Below are 22701 nucleotides of genomic sequence, written 5' to 3'. Positions count from 1 at the left end.
GAGTGTTATTTCCCACTGGATTTTTTTTCTTGCAATAATAAATTCAAAATGGTTAGCATTCTTATTTAAGTGTTTTAGAAAACACCGATTGCAGTGGCAAGTCACTGCAGTATACATTCTGTGTGCAGTTCAGAAGTTTTCTTCAGGTGTGGCTAGCAGCTGGCAAACAGCTACCTGTCCAAACTACAGTCATTCCATTCTTCATGCCCACTGATCAGCTTTTTATAGGCTCATTATTCACACTTTCATTTCATAATGAAAATCCTGAAGGCATCCAATCTTCCAAGGCGGGCAGCGCTAAGTATTGGAGCGAAGCAAACTCGAACCAAGTGCGTTGACCATATACTACCAGCAATACTAGTCACAACTGCGCTAGCAAAGCTGGTCAACATGGAAGCCTCATGCCACATGGAGCACAGCATAAACCTCTGGGTAGTGAGGGAGACGGCCAACTTCAGGCCGACATGAAATGACTTGTAGCATTTGAGTGCCTGAATCGCATCTTTGTTTCCATCATTTCTAACATATTTCTCAGATCCCTTTAATAGGCACCTCACAGATGGCTATATAAAGCAAGCAAACCAGAAACAGATATGATGCACTACACATTAATAGTAGTAAGGAACTTTATTTTGGACACAAATTAAGCGTCCAGCAGATAGGAGGCTAGTTGGTCCTTTGGTGAAAATTCTAGCCAGGCACGCCAGAAGACAGGTGGGGGTAGGAATAGTGTAAGGATTGTATGGCGGCAGGACAGAACAAAAAACAGTGTTCCAAGATTCGCATAGATGGAGGGGCAGTTGAGGCACGAGAGGTTGGCTCACATGTAATAAATCTAGAGGGGCGCTGAAAACATTTGATTGAATTTTGCGGAGGGCACAGGAAGACGGGCAAAATCTTCCTTTAGCTGCGTATAGTGCTGTTTCAGGGTGTGCTCCTCGTCACTTGGTCGGTGAGCTGACCCAGTGGATCACCGGAGCCCGGTTATGGAAATCGCGGGCAATCTGGTTACACAGCTTATTTTTGGCGATCCCTGAATGACCAGGGATCCACTTTCGAGTGACTGCCTGGACCTAAGGTGAAAAGGGCCCTATCGAGACTATCTCGTAAGTCAGCAGGTATGGTGCAGTTGTGGATGGATCGAAGAGCATTTTGCGAGTCCATGCATGTGATGTTTGTGGAGGGCATTTGCATGAATGTCTGAGCGGCGTGCATGATGGGCGCGATCTCAAGCGTGGTCAAGTGTGAAGAGTTGCTAAAAGGTCCACATGTATGGCATATGGAGTCCGGAAGATGTGGGGAATGAATGACATCGCACATCTTTAACGTGCACTGACATCGCACAGCACACGGGCGCCTGGCTTTCTGCCACCATCGAAAAGCGGCCGCCACAGTCGGGGTTCGATTGCGCATCCTTGGGCACAGCAGTCGAGCGCCCTACCACTGTGCTACCATGGTGGGGCATGTTTAACTTCCTAAAACTGGGCACTCAATTGTGAAGGTTGCAGCTCCAACACTTTTAGAGCTCGATTTTTCTTTTTTTTTTTCTTATGCTATCGAAAAAGGCTCATTTCAACCTTTGATATATCAATTTTACACTCCGCTAAAATTTTTCCAAGTATGTTTTGGCCTAAAAAGATCTTTATATAAAACAGTACTTGCAACGATAATAATCAGTTGTCTAATATAGCTTTGGAAAAGCCAAAAGATTACACAACCACACTGCCGCGACCTCAACTTCAAAGGCATTTCAAAAATTGCTGCAGACCGGAAAAGGTGCTAAATTCTAACAAAATAAAAATATTTCTGAACAACAAACTCTATAGTGCAGGAACTCCAGAACAGTGCCGGTGACATTAAACTTGAACTTCGAATTCGTTGATTGCCGGTGATCGAATCCAAGTGGAGTGGTTGAAAGAGCTAAATGGCAGAGCCTATGCATAGCTCAAAGCAGTGAGAATAGAAGCAACCAGCTCCTAAAGCTGAGGCAGGTGCTCTACCTTGAGGCCAAGGGTGACAGTGACATACAGTGCTGCCATTGTGGAGATGAGGTGAAAAGCAGCGCATTTATTGTGCTCTATGAGCAACTGCTTTAACTTTTTTTGTTTTATGTGTGTGTATGCGTGCATGTGTGTATGGATCTAAAGTTCTGCAAAACATTGTCTTTTATAATTGTGGGCAGGCATCACACATGGCTAGCATCAAGTTCTTAAAAGCACTTGCACTTCTTTTACTGCTTATTGTCATTGGGCTGGGCATGAAACAATGTGCTTATAGTGTAAGCAATGTGCTGTGTTGTCATTATTGACACAGAGGCACTTCTTTTCAGCAATGTGAGAGCTGTCTAGTTCCCTTGTCATTGATATAGTACCTAAGCTTGTGGTTTGTCTCCCAGGTCATCCCGAAGCTTTTTAAACAGATTTTGGCTCAGGGCCATTTAAAAGAATGCAAAATGTGTGTGTGTGTGTGTGTGTGTGTGTGTGTGTGTGTGTGTGTGTGTGTGTGTGTGTGTGTGTGTGTGTGTGTGTGTGTGTGTGTGTGTGTGTGTGTGTGTGTGTGTGTGTGTGTGTGTGTGTGTGTGTGTGTGTGTGTGTGTGTGTGTGTGTGTGGAGGGGGGGGCGGGGTCTTTACAAGAAGGATCCTTGTACAAAGCCTTCAAGCTTAAATGATGCAAAGTGCATGCTCAGGAGAATACTACCATTCCATTTTCACAAATGATGGACACAGTGGTATAAATGGCTTTGCTACTGAGTGGCTTTTGTCAACCTGCTGTGGTAATTTAGCATCTCTGTTGGATAGCATGCTTACAGTATAATTATTTATCCACCTCATGTAAAACATGCTGTGGAATCATTTGAAGGCACTGAAGTCTACCAAGTAGCCCGTGTACCCATTTTTCAATCCGAACACTATGGCCAAAAAGTGTGCAATGTCATGTTTGTCCACCCATTACTTTTTTGTGTGTGTGTGTGCATGAGAGAGAGTTGTGCGGCTAAGTTTAGAGCATCTTGCAGCTGGACTTCTTGGAAGCCAAGTCTTGCTATGTGGTAAGCATCCACAGACTGAAAATGGGTGCATTTAAGAGGCCTCTGAGTCAGCTCAGAGTTTGGAGTTCCTGTAAATGAATTGAAATGATGGATCACAAAAATCTACCCAATGCCATTACATACGTGAACTTTTTTTGGTTACTCTGTCTCTGCCTGTATACTGTGATACTGTGCGCTGATGTGAGCAAAAAAAAAGAAAAATTGACTTCTAGGTGCACAGGTACATGATTGATGCACACATTGAAATACAGACCAGAAGAGTGCACAGTATTTTTGGGTCAAACGAAAGTGTAGAGCATTTTGCCAATACCAGTGGTAATATTTAGTCAGCCGACTACAAGTATGCTGCCAGCATTCATAAGAACCACATTTACATTCATCTCTGCACTACATGCTATGATCAAGAAGCATGGAAATGCATTGTGCTACATAGCATGAAGGCTGCAGTCTGTACATTGGACTAATAAATTATCAATACAAAAGCATCAAAAAGAGTGTTATTTCCCACTGGATTTTTTTTCTTGCAATAATAAATTCAAAATGGTTAGCATTCTTATTTAAGTGTTTTAGAAAACACCGATTGCAGTGGCAAGTCACTGCAGTATACATTCTGTGTGCAGTTCAGAAGTTTTCTTCAGGTGTGGCTAGCAGCTGGCAAACAGCTACCTGTCCAAACTACAGTCATTCCATTCTTCATGCCCACTGATCAGCTTTTTATAGGCTCATTATTCACACTTTCATTTCATAATGAAAATCCTGAAGGCATCCAATCTTCCAAGGCGGGCAGCGCTAAGTATTGGAGCGAAGCAAACTCGAACCAAGTGCGTTGACCATATACTACCAGCAATACTAGTCACAACTGCGCTAGCAAAGCTGGTCAACATGGAAGCCTCATGCCACATGGAGCACAGCATAAACCTCTGGGTAGTGAGGGAGACGGCCAACTTCAGGCCGACATGAAATGACTTGTAGCATTTGAGTGCCTGAATCGCATCTTTGTTTCCATCATTTCTAACATATTTCTCAGATCCCTTTAATAGGCACCTCACAGATGGCTATATAAAGCAAGCAAACCAGAAACAGATATGATGCACTACACATTAATAGTAGTAAGGAACTTTATTTTGGACACAAATTAAGCGTCCAGCAGATAGGAGGCTAGTTGGTCCTTTGGTGAAAATTCTAGCCAGGCACGCCAGAAGACAGGTGGGGGTAGGAATAGTGTAAGGATTGTATGGCGGCAGGACAGAACAAAAAACAGTGTTCCAAGATTCGCATAGATGGAGGGGCAGTTGAGGCACGAGAGGTTGGCTCACATGTAATAAATCTAGAGGGGCGCTGAAAACATTTGATTGAATTTTGCGGAGGGCACAGGAAGACGGGCAAAATCTTCCTTTAGCTGCGTATAGTGCTGTTTCAGGGTGTGCTCCTCGTCACTTGGTCGGTGAGCTGACCCAGTGGATCACCGGAGCCCGGTTATGGAAATCGCGGGCAATCTGGTTACACAGCTTATTTTTGGCGATCCCTGAATGACCAGGGATCCACTTTCGAGTGACTGCCTGGACCTAAGGTGAAAAGGGCCCTATCGAGACTATCTCGTAAGTCAGCAGGTATGGTGCAGTTGTGGATGGATCGAAGAGCATTTTGCGAGTCCATGCATGTGATGTTTGTGGAGGGCATTTGCATGAATGTCTGAGCGGCGTGCATGATGGGCGCGATCTCAAGCGTGGTCAAGTGTGAAGAGTTGCTAAAAGGTCCACATGTATGGCATATGGAGTCCGGAAGATGTGGGGAATGAATGACATATGCACCGGTGCCATTATCTGAAAGGCCTGAGGCGTCTATGTACGTAACTGTACGAGTGGAGAAAGGAGGGTTGTGGTGGACAGCCTGGATTTGTCGAAAACCGTCACGAAGCACCGGCTGCATGTACCGAAGGATGGGTGTAATGCGGAGGTTAGAAGGGAGTGCATGACCGGGTAAGTGGAGAGGAAGATCAATTGGAGGTATTCCAGCCTGCCGCAGAATTCATCGACCCTGATGCGTGGCAGACAAGCATGCTATCCGGCGCTCCCAGTGGAGGTTGATGAATGCAGGAAGAGGCAGGAAAAGGTCGGTTTCATAGAGGCCTTGATTGGACATGTGAACTGGAAGAGGCAGTGCAGCTTGGCACTGAGTTTGGTAAAGTGTTGCTGCATAAGTGTAAGGTAAGGTATGTAGTAAAGGATTTTGTTTTAGACTAAGGCATGTGCTAGCAATGTGGAACGTGACTCATTTACTCCAGCATGACGCCTAATACGACGTGGTAATGGCTTGGAACGGAGGGCGTGCTTTTGTTTCGTGCGAAGGTGCATGCCGAGAATCCGGCATGAATTGTAGTGATAGGAGTGACTGGGTGGGTATTGCGTGTGCACAAGGAGGAAGAGTTCAGATTTTTCTGCTGCTGGCTGAAGTGGTTGAAGTCCGGTGCGAGAGAGAAATGAGATGAGGCAATGCCTTGCTGTAGTGTGTTCTCGACATCTCCGGGGGACCCACGGGTGCACCAGAGTGTGATGTCATCTACACAAAATATATGATGCAGGTTGGGGATGGAGGCGAGCTTTCTGGCGAAAGCAGTCATGCCAGTGTTGAAGAGGGTGGGGGAGAGCATGGCACATTGCGGAGTGCCACGTGTTAGGGTGACTGGTTCAATAAGAGTATCTTGTAGTCGAAATTGGCAGTCCCGCCAAGCAAAAAGTTATGAAGGTAAGTATATGTCCTGTGTCCGCAGTTAGTGCACTGAATGGAGTCAAGCTTGCGATTATGACCAATGCTGTCGAACGCCTTGCGAACATCAATTATGTCTAGGGCATGTACCAGAGCTGAGGGGGGCTGGAGAAATGTGTGTTCGAGGAGGAGGAAAAGGTCTGGCATCGAGACGTGAGAACAGAACCAGATTAGAGTGTGAGGGAAGAAGTCAATGGCGTCGAGATGCTCCTAAAAGCAGCTCAAAACCATCCATTCCATAGTCCTTCCCACAGATGAAGTAAGGGATGGGACGAAAGTTATGGAGAGTAGACGGCTTACCTGGTTTTGGAATAAGAACAATGGTCGAGGATTTCCACTCGTCGGGAAAATTGCCCACAGACCAGTGTTCATTGACGTAAGAAAGAAGAGTTTCTTTGTAGAGGCTGGGTAGGTTTCGAAGAAGAGTCTAAATGATGAGGTCCTCACCTGGTGTCGTGGAGCGGGAATTTCGTGCAAAAGCAAAATCAAGTTCGTTGAGAGAGAAGGGTTTGTCGAGATCTGGTTGAGAGGTGCCTGTGTTAGCTGGAGGATAGGTTTATAGAAGAGGTGGAGGAATGTAGAGGTTCAAAAGTCTGCTGTAGTTAAGCGGAGCCCTGCAGGTATAAATTTATCGATAGTGGGGGTGGGGTGTGGTTAGGGACCGAGAAGTGAGCGGAGGAGATGGCAGGTGGATTTTCGGTAGAGGGTGCTATTGATACGGTTACAAACTTTATTCCAATTAGATGTTTCAGTGGTTGAACAGTAGTGTGTTATGTCAGAGTGTAGTCAGTCAAGCATTTAAGCTGGAGGTTGTGTGGCTGTTGAATCGTTCTTCTGAGGAGTCGCTTGCAATGCTTCCACGGAGGGATTAGGTGTGGGTCAGGAGTGGGTGCAGAAGACTTTTCTGTCGTAGTTGCAGACTGCTGTGCCGAAAGAAGAGGTTGGAGCCAATCTGAATACGATTGAGTTTGGGATGAGTTGGAAGTGTGGATTTTGCGGAACACTTCCCAGTTTGTAAGGTGTCGGGTACTTTTCTGGTGGCGGGGAGAAAGGTGGAGAGATAAGAGCATGATATAGTGATCGCTGAGGGACTCTGTGTCCGTGCTGTGCCAGGTGGTGTGTGTGGAGCCTAGAAAGAACGCAAGGTCTGGTGTGGACAGTTTTTGTGTCATTGTGGCTGCGCATGTGGGTGTCAGGAGTGTGGAGTACGGTGAAGTGATGCTGCGTAATAGTGTGTGCAGGATGCGGCCAGGCTGTAATGTAGTCAGGTAGCCCCAGCTGACTTGCGAAGCATTGAAATTTCTTGCCAGTAGATGCTTATGCATGGGAGATAGTGATTCAGTGAAAGAGATAAGGGGTTTGAAAAGGCAGTATTCGGTGGGTCTGTTGTAGAGATTGTGGAAGCATATAGGGGCGTAGTTTTGGTGAGGGGTAAAATTTGAAAGCAATGAGATAGGGTTGTAGCACTGTTGGGGTTCGAACTTGAGATCTCTACAGATGGAGGAGGAAACGAGGGGTTTGGTTGTGTTGCGGGTGTGCAGCGCATGGTATCCAGGGATGTTATGAGCGTGGCGTGTTTCTTGAAGTAAAAGGAAAGCCGATAAAGGGATAGTGAGAAGCCATTGATAGAGGGGAGTTTTGTTCTGAGGCTGCAGCAGTTCCATTGCACAATTTGGGGTGCCATTGTATTAGCCATTACAGAGCGCTAGAGGTGGGAGAGAACAATGAAGACGGCGGGGTTGAGGTAGAGGACCTACCCCAGGCGCTGGAGTTGGGTGTATATGTTTGAGAGATTGGGAGGTGGCTTGCATAGGGGTGGGAGTGTTGAGGTGGAGGTTTTTTTTGAGGGAGACGACGCTGTTGGTGAGCTCCTCGATGCGGGAGACTATGCACTACACAAACAGTCCACCAACATGCCGTCATGTCTGTTCTTCACAGTGCGCGGGTCAATGCGGACCTGTGCCTTCCCCACCTAATGGGGAGGCAGGGGGTAACATAAATGGCACAAGAGAAATGAGATTCAGCTGTTGCTGTCCTTATCTGCTATCATACCATATAAATAGACTAGACTGCCTTCTTCCCAACCATGTTTAATTTTAGGCAAAGTTTCCTGAATTATATGACATTCAATTATTTCTAATTTCTTGATTCCCACTTGTGACAGATGAAAGAATGCCCAGAACTTAGAATTTCAATCTGAATATACACATTATTTGATGTCGCAACTTAATAATGCAACCAAAATAAAGTGGGTTCTCTCTTTTTACCCATCTCAAGAAATATTTTTACACACACTACTGAGGAGTCAAATATTTATGCATTCGTGGTTGATTACATTTTATTCTTGGAACCATGCATGTCACTGGTAGGCAGAACCAAAGCCAGACAGGCTCTTGTCCATGAATTTCCTCTTCGCAAAGCATAACCACCACTGCAAAGAGAAACCATACCATTAACCTCCTGGAAAAATTTGGCTCTCCAAGCCAAGGCCTGCTTCAGCACATGCATTCACTCAAATTTTCAGGCGAAATAGCACTGAAAAATTTTAACACATACTTTGCTCGGCTTTCCAGTCTCGCTGTCAAAAACCTTGTCACACAGACGTTGCCCACATTCTTGCCGCAGCTGTGTAAGGTATGCCCTCATGGTCTCTGATATGAAATAAGCAGTTTAATCGCTTTAAAACATCTGACAAATAAGATACTAATATATAAAGTATGTGCACTGCACGCTAACTAGAAGCTGCAACGATGAGGATGGCAGATAAATCAATTTATTTTTTTTGCAGTGACAATAGGACAGTACCCACTTGTACAGAACAGAAACATTCCCCCCCCCCTTCGAAATGAAAACTTTGATACAGAAAGTTGCCTTGTAACACTCGGCTGTTCAGTAGCATATCACAATAGAAGCCACAATCAAATTTCTTCAATGGCAAAAAAATAAATTCACAGTCATCATCACTGCCACCTGCTCATAGAAAGCAGTGAGCATTTTTCAGAGGAGGTCGCACGTGCGTCATATATGAAACTTATCAGGCTCAGGCATCGAGAAAACATATAATGAATGTCAATAGAAAACTCATTCCTGTGAAGGTGCACACAAAAACGTTTTGCTGTTGAGAAGAAATGAAATCTTTTCAACCTTATCAGCATCAATAATTTCATTGAGCATTTACTGGCATTTGCTACTGACAAAAAATTGTGTCTAGAACGTCATATTCACTGGATTTTGTAGTAGTGGGGTTCAGCTGCAAACACCAAATGAGGAAGCACATACTCAATTTGAGACCATCTAACGGAAAACTTGGGGAACAATTAGTCTGCATTTTTAAAGGTCAAGTCCGGTGGTTTTTTCATCATTTTGTGTTTTTGGTTGAATGACATTCCTCTGCACGTCCTGACTCCAACACAAAAAACCGTTTTTCGAAATTCCAATTAGAAGTGTTTTTAAAAAGGAAAAAGAGCAAATCGAAATCGAAACTGCTTTCACAGCCAGAAACAAAGTCCCACTTGACGAAATGATGACGTCACACTCAGTATTAGAAAAACACACGTACGTGCGTTGGATGGTGAAAATAACGTATGGAAATTATGAAGCATTGTATAAAATGTCTGAGGTAGTTCAATATAAGCCTCACAATTTCATAATCATGCGGGAAGTGGACAGTAACGCCGGTATACTGTTTGTGACGTCAGCAACTCAGTGTTGCTGGCAGAAATAGTCTCAACTTATGCCATGAAAACAGCATATTTTAAAGTCGTGTTGCGCGCGAACGGATTATTGTACGGCGCCCAAATTTTGTAGAATACGTCAGGACGGAGAGGAGAATCTACAGTAAAATTTTTATTTGAATATTCGAATGTCAAAAAACCTCCGGAGTTGCCCTTTAGGGCTTTTTGAGATGACAGTGTTAAGGATTCACTTCAGCGGCTTCCATTACGAACCCTTGCCTGCATACATGCAGTACTATGCCACTCGCTTAACCACTGATCCCTTAATTTGCGCCTCTATTATCTCACATATGCTCATTAGCATACTGCAATAACCTAGTACATTAGGTGAAAGACCATCTGACATAGATGCAAAGCCCCGCTTTAACCAAGTTGTATGAATGGTGGCCCAAGTGCAGCATGTCTTTCCCATCTCCCCACAGCTATCCGAGCTGGCAGCTTCTGCCAGCTTGAAGTCACGGTCTCATGACGTCACACAACCTACCGAACAATCAGCACCTGGTTACAGTTGCTCAGAAATAGGCAAGGGAAAAAAAATGTGTACAAGAACTAAATGCCCAACATACCAATGTTTACAAAACTCTGCCACATGGATCTTGCTCACATTGAAGTGAGCGACACTACAGTGGAAGAAAGTTGGAGCCAGGCAGTACTACTAACATACACTAGTACTAACTTATAGATTTGAAAAGAAGAGGTAACATCATCACATGCTAACTGACATGTATTGTCCATAATCAAGTGTGGTGAATTCTTCACCATCAATCCTGGGCACTGTTATGTATATGACCCTGTTTATATACACAAATGTTGCTAGGTTCTATGCTGCTTGCACCATTCATGTTGATTGGGAACACAGCACACAATGTTTTTAATCAAGCATTAAATGATAGCGAACCTCCAAAACTTATCCTGCTAGCCTGATTACCTTCATCAACACTACTTAAGCACATACCAAATGGAAAAGAGCCATAAACCATGACTGTACAAGAAGCTCAGCAATTCAAACATTTGGAAGTGCAGCTTGAGAGCTAACTTATGCATCAACGAGGCTTACTGAGGCATACAGTGCACGAATGGGCAAAATCCACTAGTATAACAAGTGACCTCACCTGCTTCTGCTGGGGATGAAGGCTTAGCATAGACGGGATTCAAAGGGAACCCTGCCTCTCCTGGAATGTCAAACTTGGAAATGGCCAATGCTTTCATGTCTTGGACACCCTGGTTTTTGTTGGAACACTGTTGCATATTAACGAAAATAAGAAGTCAAAATAGAATACAAGTGAAAGTTTATACCAGACAGAGACAAATGAAAAACTATAAGCCAGTACCAGAAAATAGCTAATGGCTACTGATATGTTTCAGCGCAAAAGCACTATTCACGGGGAAAATCGAAAAAATACGAGGTATCTGGAAAATGTCCACCTTATAACTTCCCGCCCCCCAAAAAATCTATCAGAACTGATTCGAATCCAGGATTTTCTTTTGGGAAGCAAGCAAAAAGCCTCAGAGCTATCACCAGATTCTATCATCCCATATTTTTATTGCCAGTCTCTCGCACTGAACTGCATGTTATGTTCCGCATGTTCCATTGGTGTGCGATATGTTCAAGCACTCAATGCAGTGCCTTTTTAAAGGGATAGAACACTGCACCTTCGCCGTCAATTGTTTTTTCAGCGCAACGGAAAGCTTCCTGTCTCGAGTTGTCGATTCCGTAATGGTTTGATCAGACATGCTGTAGATAAATTGTACCGAAAATTCTTTTATCAGTGCATGTGCTCGTTTCTATGTAGTCCAATGCTGGGAACCATTAGTAGCGAATCCAATGATGACTGCTGTCAACAAAAGTGAGGTACCAAAAACTAATATAAATCTCACCTGCCAGACCGTAATTAGACATTTTGTTTTTTAGTATACCGTAGCATCCGTTTTAATTTCTACACCCAAGGTCCCTATGGCACAGGAGCATACGCCTCATTAACGGATGGTTTACTGAGCCACGGTCACCACTTCATCCAAGGAATTCAAGACTCTGCTGCACATCTAGTAACAAACTCTAAAAGCACATCATAAGCGATGTGAAAGGGTTGTTTTTGCTGACAGGAACACCGGATAGAGTGCAAAATATAGTTAAACAAGGCATGCCCTCTTCAAGAAAATACATAGAGAACACTGAGGAATTACAAAATCAGCGACATTTTCCTGTGATGCGGCCACATGGGTTACTAGAGATAATTGTGGCATTTCCACCGCAAGAGCCACTTCACTTGTCTTTATGCGATTGCCAGTGCCAAATTAAAATTACAAATCCTCGTTCCTTGAATATTGTAGCTCTCATTCTATATTGTACAAGCAATTTTACTTTCACAATAATTCCACTACATATTTTGGTCAGTGCTGTATCCCTTTAAGATGCATTAACAAAAGTTGTTGTCGGTCTAGTTGGCTTGAATCTTGTTATGCCATGAAAGGTTGTGATAACCACAAAAAGGATGACATGAAGACAGGAGACAAAGCAGGAAGAGCGCAAAATAACAATTAGTTTATTCACAAGTTCACACCTAAAAATAAGGCAAGTAAGTGCATGCGTGGTGGGTACCCCCATAGCATGCCTGGTAAATGTGAAGTAGCTGCATATCATACCCTACAAGACAGATTTTAACAATGCTGACTCACTTTTGGATAAGGCGAGCGACGTACCGCTAACGCAATTTTGTGCGCTCCTTATAAAAAAAGATTCCTTTATTTTGCGTGGCCCGGCGTTGCCGCCCCGGTCAAGAATCTTGATCTCATTCAGTCGCAGCCGGCATTTGCATTTTCGGCAACATTCAGTCAAATTCGTGCTACTTGTCCTATCTTCAAACGTGCATTCATGTAACTCTGCATGACCATTAATGCATTGTTTATGAAATTCCATTAACATATAAACAAGACCCCGTGTTAATGATCCTGCAGAAGAGCATGAGCGCATATTAAACGATAGGGAAAGTAGTACGAATTTGACCAAACAATGGCAAAAATGCAAATGCCGGCCGCGACACTCAATGAGATCAAGATTGTTAGCCAGGGCAGCAACGCCATGGTGCACAAAATAATTGAATCCTTTTTGAAGACGAGCATGCAGAAGTGCATTAAGCGGTCCCGAAATTTTATACCATGCTACCGCAAAGTTCCCCAGTCACCGACATTGCCAATCTTTTCCTGAAGCTCAAGCTTCAAACAGTAGCCTCAGACAGAAAGCAAAATAAACATAACCTCCTTTTGCACATACTTTGCATCTTGCCAACTTAGCTAAATAAATTGCAATGTATATAATATAAAGTGACCTTTATGTCTAGTCATCATCAAAAATATAAAGTGTAGTTTGACTCACAAAGCTTCAGTAAGAAAATCTTTCCGATTATTCACAAGGAAGCTAGCGTTTGTGATGAACTCCTTCATATATAGAAGCATAAGTAAGCATTCATTCTGTCAGCAGCATTAGTCTGAACAGTGCTTTCTGAGCTAGCAATTTTCAATGTATTTCATTACAGCGACATGTTTTTCCACTGTCCCTACTGCAATCAAAAGCAGCTGCCAACATTATATATGCACTAACACCTTTAAGGGCAAGCTTTTGTCTCTTTCCCGCTATTTGTCCTCACGCTTAGCGAATCGAATGACATGAGCAGTATGAGCTAGTAGAAGTGCAAAAACATTTAAAACAGTTCACACTTGCCTTCTGAAGCTTTTTCAAACATTCGGAAATGTACAGTGTCAAGTATATCAGCACACGATCAGCTTCATTCTGAAACCATGGAAAAGGCAATTTTACTAACTATTACAGCAGCTATGTACTGTACACTGCCAGCACAACATAATAATAAGTAGGAAAAAACAAACAGTAAGCGAAACCTCAAATAATGACGTAAATACTCTTTACAGCTACCTAAATCAAACCAATACAAGAGACTGCCTTTACTATAGTTACACAGTTGTAAGTCAGTGTCTCTTCATTTATTTTAAAATATGCAGTGGGCGGACCAACTTACAGCCGAAACCAAAGCATGGCACCACCAATAGAGACGAGGTACCAGGTATGCTACAGTGCAGTTACAATTTGAAGTTTTTGCTATGCGCTCCCTATAGCATTTAGCCATCTCGTGCATTTGTTCAAAACAAATTTTTTTTTTTTTTTTTTTTTTTTTACTTTTGTTGTGCGCAGTGTTCACAGGAGTATTGATAATTGATGGAAGGGCCAAAACCACTTGCATGTCTCTTGGTTTTGTTTTACCCTTGACAAGCTTGACTAGTGCTTTTACTGTGCGCACACCAGCTCTGTTTTTAAACCACTATGAGTGTGTAAGGTCCAATATAAATTCAGCTCTCATTCGCAGCAACATCTAAGGGTGCCGTCATTGTTTACGTAAAAAAATTTCAAACAATCAATGAAGTTCATGAAACACATAATCGAAAGCATTTTTTTTTTCCTACAGTATGGTACATGACTCTATTGTGTTCAGAGAAGGAGGCATTCCTATAGAAAAAAGTGTCTGATGACAATGTCGACTGTTTGAAAGCTCACAGCTTCAAAAAATCATGAGCATGACTCTGGCAGGTGGCAGCTGACACAGGTGGACACCGATTGGTCGAACGTTTTCTAAAACAAAATTACCACACACAATGATTTCTCACTAAGCATTAATGTCCTTTAGATATGTTTTTGTTTTACACAGACAACAACATAATGACTTGGCATGCTGTAGAAAGCTAGTGCTCACGTGTATATGCTGCGTGCATCTCAATGATTGTCTATAAATTTTCTTCATTGTGGAATAAGGCTGTGATAATAGCCTTTATTTTTTTCAATGTGATTACAACGGGGGTCGACTTTCAATTTTAGTCGACTAACAGTCGTGTAAATACAGTATTCTGTTCTCTTGTTTGCACAATTCTGCGAACAATTGTTACAACTGACTAGAAACTAGAAAGTCTCGTGTAGATTCATTCAAATAACCACACTGCATTTCCCCTGGATATATATGTTAAAACTAAACCCAGAAATTTAAGAAAATAGTAAAATAGGGTAAGCAATACAGGCATTTAAGGCATGCAAGCACATCTAGAGAGAGACAGCAACTTATCTGTTGCTGACTCCCATAAACAGACAGCAAGATATTGCCTATTGAGAGACATGCCGTGGACACGATATGGACATACGGCAAACAAGCCTGGCACCTCATAACACTTTGTTGCAGCTGTGTGTCATTAACTGCTCCCAAATGAGGTGGGCAAGGTGAACAATTTTTTTCCCTTTGTAAAGATCATTTGTCTGGTTCTGTGAGTATGCTGATGTCTGTGCAGCAGCAAAAAGTAAATTTTATTGCCGAAAAACTGAGTTTATACATTTTCCCAACCCACAATTCAAGCTTGTACTGTGCAATATCAGCGCAAGTTAAACAAACATGGGCATTCAAAATAATTCCTGAGGTCTCCTTTATGGCATGATAGCCCGTGTCACTTCGGGATGTTAAATCCTATACAGTATATACCAAACTAAGATCCAAAGTCGTGACATACAGACAGAAGAGAAGCCCATAATCACTGTTTGGAAGTTAACTGAATGGTGGTGTAGCCCAGCCTCCAGGAGCTGTCTTTACACTGCAACTCGCTTTCAATAACTGGCAGCGGTGGAAACACTTACACGTATTTAAACACTAGCGTATACAGCTTGTTCAGCTGAAAAGTGGCCGACAGCAGCTTGACATCGGAAAAAATATACACGTGGTTTCTTATCAAAATTATGATGCAACTATTCTTTGTGCATTGTTCAGGGTGCTGTCATACCATTTTGTTTCACATTTAGCATTCATCTGCTAGTCACCTTGGAGACCAGTTCGTAACAGGAATTCGAAACAACAGCATATGCACATTCCTTTCCCCAGAAATCAAATCAACTAAAAAAAAACACCAATCGCAGAATGAAAATGATGTGTTATAGGTGCTCTTGCATCTACTTTTAACTTAAAGCCTAAGTGTCGTCTTAATTTTTTTTTACCCCGTCTAGCTTATGCAAGCCCATTTTCCAAAGAAAGTGGTGTATCTTTTTAATTCAAATGTGGTAATCCATTAATACACGCCAACTTCAACTTGCCCTCAGTGTTCCTTTACAGGGCAACTCTGGTCATTTCTGACCTCCATACATTTCACAGAAATTTCTGCGGAGGTTCTCTGGAGTCTTCCCATCTTTTGTCTTCTGATACCTCAGCTATCATATGGCATCTCTCATTATACATGTATCGCTTTGGAACACTGAACTCTACAATTTAGAATTTAGTACCTATAATAAAAAAATATGGCAAAATTCTGTTTCAGTTCCATAGTTTTAATGTTTATATGATCCTTTATACCAATACCTTTAAAACCTATCCAATAAAACTATGACAAAAGAAGTACAAGAAATATAAAGCAATGCTAAATTTGAAATGTTAAAAATCCCCCGGAGCTGTACTTTAAACACACAGTAGACGTGAGAAGGCACACTTTTTGTTTTCACACTAACGAGTACAGCAGGCAGAAAGTAGAAGATTTCCGAATAAATATAAATAGTTTGGCAAATGCCGATCTACTTACCTTTATTTCATATGTTCGGAAGAACACATTGGCTTTGAAATAGTAGAGTGCTTCATCAATGATATCGGTTTCATCAGCTGAAAACGAAGTTCCATTTCGATGAGCATTCGATTTTACTTGCAGAATTAGTTAAGTAAAACATATTCCCAACACTTGAGCATTTTCAAGATGTTAAATTCATCCTGTACCAAGTCAGCACTCCAAGTGCTCATAATAAGTGTCATGCATATCCTGTGTGTACGGTCGCATTACTGCTCACATCTGACAGTTACAGCAACAGTCAACTTCAAGCAATGTTACAAAAGCTCAATTATTTTAGTTCCTGCCCTTTTCATTGCACAATGATTAAGTCTTCAGAGCTGTCACCACTGCTTGCACTGCATCTCCTGATTTGACACCAGTGCAGTGACCTTGCTTTTGCAAAGGATTACACCAGCTGTTGTAACAAAAACTTCAGAATAACCAGGTTGGATTAGTTAAAGAAAAATTTGTGCCGAAGGCATAGCAAATACAGCATGCAAACTGCGTTCGACCTTAAAATTCGTAATTACAGTCAACTCTTTGTGAGGCTGGAAATACCCACTGCTTTTTGGAGCTGGGCCCCTGTACTGGGACCTGATAGGGAGGATGACCATATTGCCCACAGACCCAGCCGAGCCATTTGTGAATTGGGAGTGGTAGGCCTGCAAAATGAAGCAGCACACATAACATGAAAACAGTGTTTAGTTTAGAAAACAGTGGCTAGCTGGCCCAGACTCTATGCAAGTAATAAAAGAACTTCAGCATTTTGACATGGTGTCCTTGTGTCCCATGTCGGCACACTGCTATGTCTTCGTGTGCACAGACGACACCTCTAGCGATGTACACCAGCGACACTCAATAAAAGTCATATATGCATATGTGAATATATTATAAAACTAAAATCTTGCGCAAAAACATCATGCCATCAGAGAATACTCTTTAATGATGTTGCCATCGAAAGGATGTTTGACAATACTGCTGATGCAATGGAAAGAACATGCGCAAGATAATGGTGCATGTATTAAAAGTACTATATGTAAGCCTGGAACGGAGCCATTATAGTTGAAAGTCGGACCTTCTAGTTTTTATTTTTTGAAAATTTGACAGACTTTTCTGGTGTTTATTTCACTGTTTCCCTTTTCTTGATGATTATCATATTTGACAAGATTAATTGCAGGCCTTTTCCAGTGATTTCATGTGGCAAATCGATATCGTATTTTTCTCTAACATGGCTAACAAACAATAATGAACATGCCCGGGTTCTCAACAGCCATCAATTGCAGCAGCTTAAAAAAGAAAGCAAAAGGGCGATAATTCTGCAAAATATTGTAAAGAATTCGACCATCTTCAAAATTGTTGAAAAATTTTCAACTGAAATGAAATCCACTCTTCCACAAACTGAAACTAGAATCCACTTTTGTCTGCTCATGTCACTAATTTATTTATTGTTAAAACCACTTGTCTTTCGCGGGTTATATTTGAGGACGTGCTGCTATCTGAAGGTCACTGACATAGACTGAATACATAATAGATTATGGTGTAGGTTGGTTTGTGGGGTTTAACGTCCCAAAGCGACTCAGGCTATGAGAGACGCCGTAGTGGAGGACTCCGGAAATTTCAACCACCTGGGGTTCTTTAATGTGCGCTGACATCGCACAGCAAACGGGCGCCTTGCTTTTCGTCTCCGCATCCTTGGGCAGAGTAGCCGAGCGCCGTAGCCACTGCGCCACCCCGGCGGGGTATAGATTATGATGTAGCTTTGCTAATGAAATTTATTTGCAGAATAAAAAGTGTTGTGCTTAAAACACAGCCTTGAGGAACGCCGTTTTCCTGAATAAAGGTTTTCGTCAGGACTGAACCATGATATAGGTGGACAAAAAATTTCTCAAAATACGGTGTAGCTTTGCTAATGAAGTTTATTTGCAGAATAAAAAGTGTTGTGCTTAGAACACAGCCTTGAGGAACGCAGTTTTCCTGAATAAAGGTTTTCGTCAGGACTGAACCATGATGAACTTTAAATGTATAGCTGGACAGAAAATTGCTCAAAATTTTCACCGTCCTGCCACATATGCTAAGTCACGCAGAACTCCAAATCTCCAAGTTGTGTTTTATGCAGTTTTTAGGTCGAAGAAGACAGCAAGACAGTGTTGTTTGTATATGAATGTGTCTGTTTTTTCACGCCGAACCAGCTGGTCTGTAGTTGAGCATGCTTTTTCTTAAACCATAACGATGAGCATAGAGAAGTTGATAATTCTAGGACAAAGGTTAGTCTGATGTGTAAAACACTTTAAAAAGATTTTTTTAGACAGGTGGTGATAGCTATGAGGCTGTAATTATAAGGGGAGGTAGGAGGCTTTTCAAGTTTCAGGAGAGGTGCAATTAGCTCAAATTAGGTGCAACAGCTTGAAGAACTAGTCCATCACAAAAACTGGATCACCTGGCACCTTCTAAAGAAGATCCTAATGAAAGTGCAACAATTCACCTTAGACTCTCAAATACTGATATTGGGTGCAAACTTGTGCTCCAACAAATAAGTGTGGATGGCATTTTCAGACAAATTATGATGCTGGCCGGCATTATTCATAACGGTCCATTTATGGTTGCCATGGAAAAGTTTGATAGTACTGATAACATATATGAGTACCTAGGAGTTGACCCAGCAGATGCTGTTCTAACCTGTTTTTTTTTTTTTTCTTTTTTTCCCAAGATCGTAAGCCATCACTAATACGCAAGTGCCATTCAAAACGCTTGTTAAATCATTCGAAGCGTCTCTGCTCGTGATTCATCACGGCATATAATTAGCGCTTTCCTTTGCAGTGCAGCACATGCATAAAGTGCAAGTGCACACACAGACATGGACTCCAGATATAAAACGCCAGCCAATGTCCACAGAAGGACACCTTTGCACAATCGCTAATGTGGTTTGGTGCCTGCAAGACCTCCCTGAACTTGGCAACTACCACAAATCTAAAGAACAACAAAACTAGTCTTCACCTTTCTCAATACATACGATTAATCCATTGACTCTTGTAAGCAAACAGCTGCAAAGTAATTCGTACGAAGTCATTATATGGCAGAAAGTACAAACACATTGAGGACCATATGCGAAAATTCCAAGCATCTGCGGAAAAAATAAAAGCGAAAAGCTCTCATTTTAAGTGCTTTTTAGAGTGGTGACAATCAAGAGGATGGTCAAACGCACCTTAGTGGACTTGGTCCAGCGTTCCACATCCATCGACATGACTAACACGTTAACAAACTGCTACTACTTTTGGCGTTATTTCCCAGTGTTCATTCGCCGGTAAGCCGTCTGCAACTGAGGTGCGCAAGGCTCGCACAGAGCGCTACGCAGAATGAGTAATCGCTTATTCACTCAACCGAGTCCAGACTTCGGCCTTCGCACGGGTCACTTGATGCGATCCGCACCACGCTTCACGGGCGCTGCTAGTTTAGAAAACACTTCGCAAATGCAAGATCTCGCTACGTTTGTTTAGAGAGTTAGCTGAAGTGGGCAGCCGGCGCAGCTACGGAACGATGACGCATTAAGGTGTGGCTTCCAAGCTCACATCGCCACACGAAAACAAAATACTTATGTAGATTCGTCATCCCACGCCTAGTAAAAAGAAAATTAAACCACAAAGTAAGAACGGTACACAATGCATGCCACAAAATAGCAGCAACGTTCACTGCAGGACCGGCAGGAAACTGCCAGTACATCCGAGTGCAGTACTGCGCACCTGTAAACACCCACTGGCAGCAGATAACTGGAAATCACGTAAACATCGTTACCTTACCGGCATGCCTGTATTCGTTTGAAGAGGCGAAAGGCAGATCCTTGTTTAAAGCGGGTTGTGCCGTTCCCACCCACAGACCGCACAGGAAACTACTCGCAGATTGATAACAATTCCGGATTGGATTGAGTTGGATAGCCCTGCCAGCTCTGCCTCTGTGCGATTCTGCCGAATTCTGGCTTGGTAGTGGCGGAACATTCAAATTTGGAATAGTAGCCCACCCATAGAGTTTCTAAATATCAATAAACGCTATGAGGCCACTGACTTACGGCAGTGGGAGTGGTACCCCCCCCCCCCCCCCCCTAAAAAAAAAAAAAAAAAACATTCTCTATGCTTTCCTTTGTGTCGGTGGGTGCTGACCCCCTTGTCTATTGCATAATGAAGCTGTCTAGTTTCCTTGCACTTGTTCACATGGCTTGAGTGGTTTCACCAAAGGCACAATTTAATGATTTGGTTTCGTTTATGAGGGACGGCATGGTTTACGGCTCCGGAAATTTCGACCACCTGGAGTTCTTTAACGCACGTGCGCTGACATCGCACAGCACACGTACGGACGCCCTGTTTTTCGTCTCCATCGAACGGCTCCTTTCAAACCCAAGGCCACGACTACCTTCTCATTGTGAGGGAGCTCTTTGGGCTCTAATATGTCATGACGGAGTTGTAGAAGGCTATCTTGTGCGGATTTCTGTCGTAAACCGAACATCGTGTCCGCAAAGGTGTGACGTGAATTGAAGTATGTGGACAACCGATCTCGCGCCATAGTCTCCATCAATTTGCCGACAATTAAAAGATGTGATATAGCGCAGGTGTTCCACATCATTTGACGAGTAGCATCCTCCACTCGTTCCTAGGCTCGATAATAATATATGTAGATGCCAGCACTGATGGATGTGAAACGACAACTGCCTTCGCAGAACCTCCTTCTTTCCTGAGTTTGCTGCCATCCAAGGCGCGCTTCGCTCTGTATCCGCCATTACCTTACTACCTACGGCCAACATTGTCATCCGCACCGACGCCCTTAAAGTAACACGACTGCTACGACGCGTCGGTCGCAGCCCAGAAATCTGCCAGAACGTCTGTCGACTCGCATCCCGCAAACCATTCGAATTAAGTGGGTCCTACGTGACCTATAGCAATCCGCCAGGCGACCCTACCCTCATCAATGCCACGCTTCCTCAGTATGGGTGGTGCCACCCTTTTTTTTTTTTTTTTTTTTTTTTTTCACAAGAAAGGAAACTCTCCGGCGCCGCACACGTGCTCCTCCCCAGCGGTCTTACCAGCGCAGAGGAGGTTGCGCTACGGAGGATCCCGGTCGGGGTTGCCCTCACAGCCGCTGTGACTCGAACATTAGTATCTATATACACGTCCAGTGTTTCCAGCCTGTAACTCATAGAATAGCGAGGCAGATATTCACCACCTGTGGGTTTGCCCGGCACTGAAGCCGACTAGAATTCGGCACCTAACAGCAGTGAGTCATCAACCCGTCATCTTACATTGCTTGGACGCAGGGGCCTCATCATTGTTCCCTCTTGGACTTTATTAGAGCTGCTAACATTTTTCTTTCATGTATTACCCCTTTTTATTTTATTTTTACATATTCCCTTATGCCCTGAGGCAATAAACATTGTTATTCAAACAAAACATTGCCCAGCCTGGCTGATTTATGCTGGAAGCGCGGGAACCTGGAAATCGCCAATTTACTAAAATTAGGGACGGCATATACTATGTAGACGCATTAAGGGCCGATCTCGCTAAGTAATCAACTACCTCGTTTGAATGAACAACTGCATGGCCAGGGACCCAGACAAAACGAACTTTTCAATGTACGCGAACAAAAAAAAAAAAAAAAAAAAAGCACAGAAATCGACTTAAAAGATTAAAAAGCACTGCAGAATCTGCATTGGAGTAATGCGGAAGCACGGATTCTGCTGTTGGTTGCTTCTGGTTGCTTCTAGTTGAATTAATTCACTTCTTGTTTACCCATTTTAGTCTTCAGTGCTTTCAAATTGCGCGCCAATTCCTTCCTATGTTCGTTTTCGGCTCTACTTCCGGTTGCGTGAAGTCACATCCTCTACGTCACATTAATTCACTTCTTGTTTACCCATTTTAGTCTTTGGTATAACTTTCAAATTGCGCGCCAATCTCTTCCTATGCCCTTTTTCGGCTCTACTTCCGATTGCGTGACGTCACATCCTTGACGGCACCTTAATTGACTGATTTAATTGATTATTTTAGTATTTGGATAGATTCAAATGTGGCGCCAAGCCATTGTCTAATGAGAACATTTTCGCCTTTACTTTTACATTTTTTGCCTCTAATTAATTACCTAATTAACTTATTGGCCTAATTATTTTTGGACACAACATTTCACCCCCTATCGATTGACACCACTCATTAACCTCTGCGGACACGATTTTGCGGACACGTTCTGCGGACACGGTCTGCGGACAGAAATCTGTGAATATAGCGAAGTAATGCTTTCGCATTAAAATGTTTTTGTGAGGTTTCAAGCGAGATTAACACTGATAAACAATCTGCAAGAATGATAACTTGTGATACATGGCCATGGCATTATATTGTGTACAGAGCAAATCCAAGAGCTAAGAATTCCGCAAATAATGTAGGAATATATTCTGCAGTGCGGACGGAATGGCTCCATGACAAATCTTGCGAAGAACTGCAGCTTTTTTAGTGGCTAACTGATGCGTAGATAACAGTGTGATGGGGGTA

The 22701-nt window shown here is 42.8% G+C and overlaps 1 protein-coding gene across 1 annotated transcript; it reads right to left on the bottom strand.

The window, feature by feature from the left end:
* Positions 1 to 8133: 8133 nt before the first annotated feature.
* On the bottom strand, positions 8134 to 20110 carry Arpc3A (Actin-related protein 2/3 complex, subunit 3A). The gene is made up of 7 exons (XM_084599312.1): positions 19975 to 20110; positions 16743 to 16842; positions 16160 to 16236; positions 13266 to 13334; positions 10660 to 10786; positions 8370 to 8464; positions 8134 to 8244 (listed from the first exon to the last, which is right to left on the bottom strand). The coding sequence occupies exons 1-7, from the start codon at positions 19978 to 19980 to the stop codon at positions 8173 to 8175; spliced, it is 546 nt and encodes a 181-aa protein (XP_084455438.1). The 5' UTR covers positions 19981 to 20110; the 3' UTR covers positions 8134 to 8172.
* Positions 20111 to 22701: the final 2591 nt, after the last annotated feature.

The sequence above is a fragment of the Amblyomma maculatum genome, chromosome 3, assembly GCF_055883805.1.
Source record: "Amblyomma maculatum isolate TAMU_Amacu chromosome 3, ASM5588380v1, whole genome shotgun sequence".
Taxonomy (NCBI): Eukaryota; Metazoa; Arthropoda; class Arachnida; order Ixodida; family Ixodidae; genus Amblyomma; species Amblyomma maculatum.
Note: the sequence above shows the minus strand (reverse complement) of the source record. Positions and strands in the feature narration are given on the sequence as shown.

Bases quoted from the DNA above. Each gene is read 5' to 3' on its own strand.
- Arpc3A (XM_084599312.1), bottom strand. The intron at 16,237-16,742 runs GTGGGTATTTCC...CTTCGTTTTCAG, and splicing joins GGGCCCAGCTCCAAAAAGCA to CTGATGAAACCGATATCATT. The intron at 13,335-16,159 runs GTAAGTAGATCG...CCATGGTTTCAG, and splicing joins TCCGAACATATGAAATAAAG to AATGAAGCTGATCGTGTGCT.